The 9,673-nt window shown below is 41.1% G+C and overlaps 1 protein-coding gene and 1 long non-coding RNA gene across 2 annotated transcripts in view; one reads left to right on the top strand and one right to left on the bottom strand.

The window, feature by feature from the left end:
* Nucleotides 1–120: 120 nt before the first annotated feature.
* flt4 (fms related receptor tyrosine kinase 4) overlaps nucleotides 121–9,673 on the bottom strand; it is a 28,524-nt gene continuing 18,971 nt past the window's right edge. The window contains exons 16-30 of the mRNA XM_085905782.1: nucleotides 8,272–8,378; nucleotides 7,422–7,557; nucleotides 6,878–6,982; nucleotides 6,063–6,176; nucleotides 5,676–5,764; nucleotides 5,424–5,589; nucleotides 5,248–5,342; nucleotides 3,997–4,119; nucleotides 3,763–3,874; nucleotides 3,457–3,556; nucleotides 2,676–2,781; nucleotides 2,485–2,609; nucleotides 1,580–1,700; nucleotides 1,168–1,253; nucleotides 121–642 (exon numbers count right to left, since the gene is read on the bottom strand). Coding sequence (XP_085761908.1) covers nucleotides 420–642; nucleotides 1,168–1,253; nucleotides 1,580–1,700; nucleotides 2,485–2,609; nucleotides 2,676–2,781; nucleotides 3,457–3,556; nucleotides 3,763–3,874; nucleotides 3,997–4,119; nucleotides 5,248–5,342; nucleotides 5,424–5,589; nucleotides 5,676–5,764; nucleotides 6,063–6,176; nucleotides 6,878–6,982; nucleotides 7,422–7,557; nucleotides 8,272–8,378 — 1,808 coding nt within the window. The 3' untranslated portion in view covers nucleotides 121–419. The remainder of the gene's footprint in view (nucleotides 643–1,167; nucleotides 1,254–1,579; nucleotides 1,701–2,484; nucleotides 2,610–2,675; nucleotides 2,782–3,456; nucleotides 3,557–3,762; nucleotides 3,875–3,996; nucleotides 4,120–5,247; nucleotides 5,343–5,423; nucleotides 5,590–5,675; nucleotides 5,765–6,062; nucleotides 6,177–6,877; nucleotides 6,983–7,421; nucleotides 7,558–8,271; nucleotides 8,379–9,673) is intronic.
* LOC147060603 (uncharacterized) lies at nucleotides 2,179–4,416 on the top strand. The gene is made up of 3 exons (XR_015065486.1): nucleotides 2,179–2,269; nucleotides 2,464–2,902; nucleotides 3,372–4,416. It is a non-coding gene; the product is annotated as an uncharacterized LOC147060603 (long non-coding RNA).

The raw sequence follows: 9,673 nt of genomic DNA, 5'->3' as shown, positions 1-9,673 counted from the left end.
CGTCTGGAGTGGTCCATCCAAAATCATCAGAGAAAGGCTCCACCTCATCAGTGACCTTCAATAAAATGGATGGTGTTGATTGATTTGAAAACAGACAGAAAACAGAGGGAAGTGAGCAGATAGAATTTCTTTATATCACCATATACGGTAACAATTGTACAAATGAAGCAATTTGAATATAAAAAGCTAAAAAATATATCGTAAATGTGTATAGAAAATACTTTGGTTTTGTTTTGTAGTCATAACGCTGCCACCCAGTGGCTGCGGTGCCTTCTGGCAGAAAAATTAAAGTCCCATAGTCAACCAAGGTTAAAGTTAAATCATGTGATATTTCGACTAACATACTGCAAAGTAACTCACTGAGCTGTCTGTTTTGTTTTTTTAACCTTTTGGTTTCTCTTGGCAAAAATGTGTCAAGGTCACACATTGGAGGAGGCCAAACAAGGTGCATTTGGTGAGGAGAAGAAGTCACTGGCACAGAAGCCCTCCTCAGACAAGTGTCCATACTCGTTGTTGTAGAAGGTCTGACCCGACAGCTGGTTGAAGAAATGAGCATGCGTGGAGCTGGTGGAGCCAAAGTTTCGGCCATAAGAACCGTGCGAGGCTGTGAGAGGCTCCGTGCTGCTGCTGCTGCTCATTCGTCTGAAAGCGACACACCAATATGGGCAAGAAGTAAATAAAAACATCGTTGTCATCGTTGTCTTATTATTAAGGGATTGAGGACAATGCCATTTCTGGATGTCAACAAAAAACGGATATCACCACAATGTCCATTTAAATGAATGTAGAAGAATGCACTTTTAGAACAACAAAAAGTCAGGTTGTTGGTAGGTTTTATTTTTTTATATACATGTACATCTACCCTTTATTTATATTACATCGAGATAAATTCAGTGCTTACGACATGGACGCATAGCGTAAACCTAACCTTTAAAACAAAATATAATAAATAAAACAAACATGACAGAATCATTTATTGCTTGTGTTTGAAAAAAAACATGGTAGGGGTACTTTGAAAAACGAATTGAATCTTAAAATCGCAATTTTGATATTGATTTGCAGATTTCTTATTAAATCACGGTTTATTTTTCAAAACTGTTCAGCCCTAATTATAAGTAAGAATAACTAAAAATAATCCACCAATAGTTTTTGTGCAGTATAGATCACCTTTTTGCCACAGCTCCTTTGTGCCCGTGTTCAAGTCTCTCAAACTCATCCGATGCTAAAACCATCCCGCTGTCTGTCTGGTTATCCTGTAGAAACAACGTCACATGAAATCTTGTGATCTGCTGATCTCAAATTATTTTGTAAACAAGACTGTGCTGTACAAAGTTATTTGCCATACAGTACAATATCACAAAAAGGCAGCACGATGGATTAGTGGTCAGCTAATCTGTCTTGCAGATAGGTTAGAATCCCTGTATGGAGTTTGGGGTCACCAGTTATCTCACCATTTTTAGAACTCAAAATCTAAATGCTTTCCTGCTTAATCACTTAAAAAGTGAACAACTTTGAATGTGAACCAAGGCCATTGTATCTATTTTTTCCAAATAGATAATAATAGTAATAAAGTTCTTACCTGAGTGCTCTTCTGAGGGTGAACCTCTAAAGGTAGCTCTTCAAACGTCTTCACTCTCGGATGGCACGTCTTTGAGGCTCGGGCAAGCACACAGCCGCCAAAGGACACAAAATTATAATACCTGCTTAAAAGACAAGCGAAAGGTCAGCCCATCAAATACGTGACGGAGCGTCACAATGAGACTTCATTGTATTCAGAGTCAAATAAAACCTCAGCTAACCTTCTCTGCTCATAGAACACGTCACCAACAGCTAAATGATCTCAATTCTGTCCCCAAGGGCTTATAAATTTAATTCCCATACACCCAACAGTTAGGTCTTTCCATTACAAAACACAGGAAAGAGTAAAGAAAAAAAAAAAAAGCTTATTTAATGACAAGAAACTCAGAAGACCTTGACCTGTTAACAAAAGGGCGTGAAACTCTTTTAACATCTCAATTACAAAAAGAAAAGTCAGGACAAATAGTGGCAAGCAAATTCTAAAATATGCTTCAAAGAATGTTGAGAAGGCCGACAATCCGTCAGCCACGCCCAGTTAGCCGCACCCCCTACTCAAGACTTTATCAATGACACACTTGTCACATTGTTTGACAGTCATGCGTGCAAAATGCAACAACACCGCATCGTGTTGTAAACTTTATTTGCCTTTCCTTGTAGCTCTTAGCTGATTCTGCTTGACAGACAACCAAATGTGAGTTTTCCATCAGGCTGTCTGTGATAACAGTGAAGTGTGTATTGCCGACTAGATGATTATGGAAGAGTACATGAAAATGAATTGCTTTGAAGTGACATGTCACAGTTGATAATTTACCAATAGTAAAGTTTGTTGGACCTGATAGATCGCTATTTAAGTTATTCTATTATTCATCATGTCGGACCAAGCAGGAGGCCGACTTGCATCAGTACCCGGTTGGCAGGACGTTGCCAGCTAGTCTCAATTCCTCTTCAGATGGAGGCCGTGAAGAAGCTTGAGAAAAGCCGTCATCTTCAGAGCTCTGCGAGTGGTTCAGAGGGATGTAGTCCTTCCCATCCTGAGAGCAATATTGAGATGATCAACCACTCTCTCTGGAGCCTAAAAAAAAACAGGTTCATCTCACAGGTAGACTGTTGTCCTGCAGCAGGTCTCCCAGGGTTTGCACCAGGATGGGGAAGGGCGGCCTCTCTTTGGGCTCTCCATGCCAGCATGCCAACATGATGCCATATCTACCAGCAGAGGGCAGCAAAGTCTTACATAAAATGCTCAATAGCCAACTATGCAGTCATCCAGTCTTATCCTCTGCGCATGATGTTCAAATTCTCTCTTTAAGACTGTAGGCAGACTACGGTATGTAATTTCAATGGAATCTAAAATGTTTATATTTTGAATTCTTGCTGAGGTATGTGGTAGCCAACTGTGCTGCATTATGATGTACAATATGATACTGATGACACTGAAAAAGAACTTAATTTTGTACATCATTTGCACAAGATTGGACAGTGTTGAACTAATAATTATGTCAGTTTACCACATTTTGAATTAACTTAATCAAAACAACTTCTTTTTAAGTGTAGGTAGGTCATTTACTATTCAACTATTTGACTTAAAAAAAATGACATGCCAGGTCATTCAAAGATGAGGTAAAAAAAAAAGCTTTTTAAATTTAATTTGAATAATTTATTTTCATTTATTACATCGATTATATTTTTTTTAATTAATTGATTAATTTAATAAAATTGATCACACAAATTGAATGTATTTTTTTGTGTGTAAACTCTGTCCTTTTTTTTTCTTGGCCTTTTGCTCGTCTCTTTAGGGGTCACCGCAGTGCGTCATCCTTGCAGATGACTCATCAAAAAGACAAAAATACATTCAATTAAAACCATTGATGCAGATCTTACATTTCTGGGGAGGCTGTTTCTGGCGATCTCATTCTGACGCCATCTTTTAATCGCTTGCAAAACTCCTCATCAATTTGCACTCCTGGATATGGGGACGCACCTAGAAAAAAAAAAAAAAGCGATAGAACAAAGAAACTGGTGCATGATAAATTAGCCATGACAATTTAATCTACTTCTAGAAATCCAACAACATTCCCAGAGACATAAAGATTCACACTTCAATGGGGACCCCACACAGCCAGCTAAGATTGTCTTCTAACTTCCCTTTCTTTTCAAAATATGTCTCGACAAAAGCATTTTTCGTACCAAGTGAAAAGATTTCCCAGAGGAGCACTCCAAAGGACCACACATCACTCTGGCTGGTGTACACTTTGTCAAAGATACTCTCCGGAGCCATCCACTTCAGGGGCAGTCGGGCCTACGAGGATGGCAAAGCACCAGACCAATATTACAACGGAGGCATAAAAGCAGAAATTACACCTGAACGAGATTGAATCGTAATGTTGAAAATGAAATTGCATGCGTGCGTGATTGCCGTACGTTGCCTTTCCTAACGTAGTCGGGGTCTTTGTATATATCCCGGGCCAGGCCAAAGTCGCAGATCTTCACCACGTTGTTTTCTGACAGTAGAATGTTGCGGGCCGCCAGGTCTCTGTGGATACACTGTGGATACACACACACACATACGCACACACACACACACGAGACCGACCACACGTATCAAAACGTCGCAGATACACTCGTGTGTCTCCGGCATTGTTTCCGACATGAAATTTAATCATCTGTTAGTTTTACTTTGTTTATGTACTCGCAGATATGTGGAACTGGACTTTGTCTACCAGCCCCCGCAGCTACTTTGCCTTGCATATTAAAAAACCCCACTGAGAACTGCAATCCGCTGCTTGGAAAGTTCAGTGTCAAGCTCTTGTTTGATATATAAAACTCCTCAGTTTGATGTGAGCAATTAGGATAAGATACATGTGATACTAGAAGGCAGACTTTCAACACAAAAGTCTGAAGGGGTTCAAAGGAGCAGTGGTATGTCTGTTTTAATGATCTCCTCTCTTGCATAAAGACAAAAATCAATGGGGACAAAACCAATCCAAATTGACAAAGCTGCACGTATTCCTGCTTGGGCTGTCGAAACTTGATTCATTAAAGTTTTTTTTTCTTCTTGAGCACTTTTCTAATACATACCATGTCAAACTCAAGGAACTTGGACCAGATCAGCATTCTAAGTCATTCTTCTGTGCTTTGTGGGGTTCCGGATGGACGGACAGAAATATGTAAGCTCATCCATTTAGTGCTATTCTTGCCAGAGCGCAGGCCTCTGATTAGTGGAGTGCCATTTGCTTCCCTCGATTCCGTCTTGGTGTTTCTCACTCCAACAATTGCAGGGGCTTGGACGCCACCCAGTGCTACTGCAAGTTGAGGTTCGCTCATCAGCACCAATCACTGAACTATAGCTTAAAATGACTGTCCTGTATACAAGAATGTATATTATTTTATTATCTTTTTGAATTAATACGTAAGGTACGTTTTAGTGAAAATAGAATTGACAATGGACAGCTGATGCATGAGTTTACAGTGTATGTGATTTGGTGTCCTCATTCTTAATATGGAAATTGCACTTGTCTTTTTTTTTTATCCATTGGTTCAAAGAACAACAATTAGCAGTCTCGTTTTTCTACTTGGTAATAATCTGTGCCACAATCTACTTTGTGCAAACGCAACCTCGGGAGACAAATCACCGCTGTTCACAGCCTAATTGCTACAGTGCTGATAATGAACCTTTCTAGATGCCAGGAACTCCATCCCACGGGCCACTTGGAAACTGTAGCAAATTAGATCTTCTACCGTCAAAGGCGTTTTCCACAAATCCTCCACTGTGGGGAGAGAGACCAGAAAGAACAAAAAAATGAAAGCCGCATCTTTTTTATTTTTATTTTTTTGCGAGTAGGGCTCACGATTATCCCCGGCAAGTTTTTGACTCGACGCGTTGGATGTTGGCGTCTGAAAGCCGACAAGCGGGGAGGAAGATGGCGAGGGGGGGTGGTGGTGGCGAACTCTTTGGTCCGTTTGACCGGCTTCAATCATTCGTCTAACTTGGCTCTGTGTTTTCGGAGAGCGATCCTACAAAGATGAATGAAAGTATTATATCACCAATCACGCGCCACTGCTTCTCCATAATTGACGGGGGTTTGGGGGGGTTGATGTACCCTATACGGGAGGAAAAACTCTCTCTTTGCTCGCAGGAAGTTGGATAGATTGCCGTACTTGCAGTATTCCACAATCACCATCAGTGGACCTGTTCAGACAAATACATTTTTTTTTATTTCTGCTTTCCTAATTATTAAAAACTGCACTTTTCTGTACTCCCTTGCCCTGATTATATAATATTCTCGATAGACTTGTTTGTGCTTTAAGCATAAATGGGACTGAAGAGAAACAACAGTAAAAGAGCCAACCAAAAAAGGAAGTTTTGCTATGAGCTAAGCAAGGGACTACTAACAGAAAAGGGTTCCCGAGAGGACAAAGCATCTGTTCCAACAAAGAGAAACAACACAGGGCTCATTTACTAGTGCATCTGTGCTCTTCAAACTGACCATTTGCTTTGGTGCAGGCTCCTAACAGGTTCACTACATTTAGATGGTTGCCAATGTGAATGAGAATCTTCAGCTCAGACATTAAAGCCTTGTGCTCGCTGGCCGTGGCTCCGTCTGAAAGCACACAATGGAAGATAAATGCTCAGGCCTGCTCGTGTAACATGTTTGACTCAACTTCATACTTTGTGTATGCGTGTTTGACAAGCAGACCACAGCACATACATACACATTGTGCTTGTGTTCTGTTGAAATGACCCTTTAGCAGCAATGACGGAATTTACTTGTAGAATCTTAGGCTTCATTATCCATTTGAAAATAAAAGTTAAAGTGAAGTGAAACATAAAAGGAGGTTATCTTCAACTTTATGATTCCTAATAGAATGGACTGGTGGTTTTTTTTCGCAAGGCTCATGATTGAGTGAGGCTTTGCAAGTTTCCCTGTATTTTATTTTCAACCTCGTAGAAGCTGTTTGAATTTGTCTTTTATGCTGTTATTATTATTTATTTTTTATACAATTTCTCTATACCACCACTGTGCCCAGCCTCAAACGTATTTACAAGCAGACAGTCAAATCTAACTTTGTGTTACTTTATGGAGTGCTGCTTTTGGCAGAGCGACATCAAAGCTTCTACACACCTTGCTGACTTTTCCAAAATTGCGCAAGTAGACAAAGCAGGAAATATGCAATTGTCAAATATGTCTATGTAAGGTTAGGAAATAACATTTATGGCTGGCCTAGCCAAACTGCGGTCAAGTGTAATTCCTCAATGCTAATTGAGAATGCAATACTTTATATATGAAAAGATGAATCTGACCTTTCAGCATCTTGACAGCCACAGTGTGGAGACGTGCGCTCTTGCTGATTCCGTAGATTGATGCCTCAATTACCTTGCCAAAGGCACCGTGGCCTAAAACTTTTCCTATGTCGACAAACCGTCGAATGAACAGAGAACGTTTAGATGAATTGATATTAACTGGGGCAATGTCAGTATCATGAAAAGAGCTTGGCAATCGCCAAGTCACAAACTATAAACGCATCTAGCCGTTATGGAGAAAAGGCAGAAAAAATTACAACCTCAATTGCAGTGTTTGGCAAACAGAATGCTCCAATGAGTTGCAACCACTGAGCAGATGCTTTTTTTCCTCAGGGTGTTTTTAAAGAGCCGTGAGAGGAGCGAGTGCAATATTAGCACTTTTTGTTTTCTTGGCACTCTGCACTCTAAACTAAGCCATTAAGAATTCAGGGAAACAGAACAAATTTGATTTCATCCATATATTCTCGCCTTGGTTTTCCCTCGCGCATCGTTGCCACCTGTTTCACGGCATCATGTCAGCATGCATCTGATGCGGGTCACTCACCCAGCTGTAGTCGGTCTCGGGGGATTTCCCACTGGGAGGAATCATAGGGCAGGTATTCTGATTGTTCATCCAAGGGGACCTCCAAGGGGTCCATGATGATTGAGAGATAGCCTGTCTTAATATCTGCCGGGTTAATCTGAGGAAGAGAGAGATGATGCATTTGCACTGAGCTGGAAATGAAAAATGAAGACAGCCATGCCGGTGTGACCGAGTATTCCCACTCATGACACCGGCTTGCTATGGAGCAGCTGTGTGGTGATGTCATTTGTGACAAAGTGAGGAAAAAAAGTCAATTAAAGGCTTTTTGGGAGTCATAACGCTCGTCCTTGTCATGAGGGTTAATGGCTACAAATGGTGCGATTGCACTATATGTTACGTTCGGGAACGGAGCGAGGCGACCGAATGCAGCTTGGACCAGGGTTTATTGAGGGAAAAGGGAGTTGGAAGGGAGAATGAGGGGAACAAACCAAGTGGAACGGGCAAATTTGCATGACTTGCAGACACAGAAATTAAACAGAGACAGAGAGATAAAGAAACAGAACAGACAAAGAGACGAGAACAATCCGACAGGGGAGTGACACACAGAGAGGACTTAAATACGACAGGTACCGAGAGGCAGGTTAGTCCATTGATTGTCCGCAGACACATGAGGTGAGGGGCGACCCAAACAGAAACCATGACAACATAGACACAAGGAAACCAAAGGAGACAGGTCGTGACACTCTAAGGAGGGATCGGGAGTTCTTGGAGCAAACGGCAGTGATCATAAGGGTGATTTAGAGGCGAGTCAAAGTTTAAAGAGAGTCCATCTCTTTCTGACATACAACTGCGGAAAGAAGGGATGCCTGACCCGTTTCACATTGCAGAAAATTAGGATTAGCAAGGCCCAGATGAACACAGCAAACACTCCTGTTCCGATGAGAATTAGGATCTCCACATTGGCCTTATCACTGGAACCTGAGAAGAAAAAAGAGGAAGGAAAGGCATCTCAAAACGGGCATATTTGAAATTTATCGCAAAAAAACTATTCAATTCGCGGTCCGCGGTCCACATGCGGCCCAGAACCAACCATAGAGTGGCCCAGCATGTAGTCCGGCCTTCCTGAATTGAATTGCATTCAAGAGATGCAGATGGTATCTCAGGTTTCCAAAGTTCTTACAGTGTTTGATAACATGAATGCAGCACTCGCGTAGCCTACCCACATTGTTGACGATGTTATTTTTGAAGAACATGTACATAAACAATATGGACGTCAACCAGTGATTCATAAAATAATGTTGTGGTTTGAAGTTGTGTGTTTAAGGCAGCGCACGGCCTCGAAATCATCAGAGGCAATGCTGTCAAAGTCTCCCGAGTCACTCGTCATTAAATCGAGCAACTCAGACTTCTTTCTTGGTTGCCTCAGCTGTTTTTCGAATGAATGTCAGTTTCAAATCATTTAAGTGGGATTAGAAGGTTTTACTGTCCCTGAAGGTTTAACATATCTGGCATTATGTGCTGCTGTACTGGAATTATTTACTGCGCTGAGGAGAGTTGTGCACGGAATGTTGGAATATGGCTGGCCATGAAGAATGTATCCTCCAATTTGAAGAAAAACATTTAGAATCCGTGGGCTGTATTTGAAGGAGCGTTTGTACAATACTAGTGGCCTTCAAATACTGCAAGCCAAAGAAAACATATTACCAAACACAAAGTGAGTGGACTTGCATCCAAAGCAGTAAACCCCCCAGGGTCATAATATACATCATCCATTGTTATCCAAGTTAAAGTACAGACAGTGTTTGTTGTCTGTAATGCATTGGTCGATTCTGGTTCCAAAATTTTGTGAATTTTGCCATTCAACTCTTTGTTCAAGAGCAAGTGCTGTGCAGAAAGCACATGACAGTTAGACATGGCAATTTGAATGTTTAAGGAAGGTCTTGTGAAGCTCACCTGTCTCCAAAAGGTATTTGTGCTACTTCAGAACAGTCAAGTGATGCTCATCAGCATTCTGCTTCTAATATCCTGACATTAAATCTTTAAGGTGTAGCAATGAGCAAATCATCAATATGATTATATGACTCATGAAGCCCTCTAATGCAAACCGATTAAATTATTCATTTCAGGCCGCAGTGGTCAGTGACTTTGATTTTATTGCAGTGGTCTAAACATGCCTGCAGCGGTTAAGTTTGAGAGGTGACTGATTAAAACTCAGAGCCTTGCATATGTGGTGCGTCAGCAGTGAGACACTTTTTCTCTAGTGCCATGTGATT

This window comes from Syngnathus leptorhynchus, chromosome 2 (assembly GCF_054491065.1).
Source record: "Syngnathus leptorhynchus isolate UIUO chromosome 2, UIUO_Slep, whole genome shotgun sequence".
NCBI lineage: Eukaryota > Metazoa > Chordata > Actinopteri > Syngnathiformes > Syngnathidae > Syngnathus > Syngnathus leptorhynchus.
This window is presented reverse-complemented; position numbering and strand designations above follow the sequence as displayed.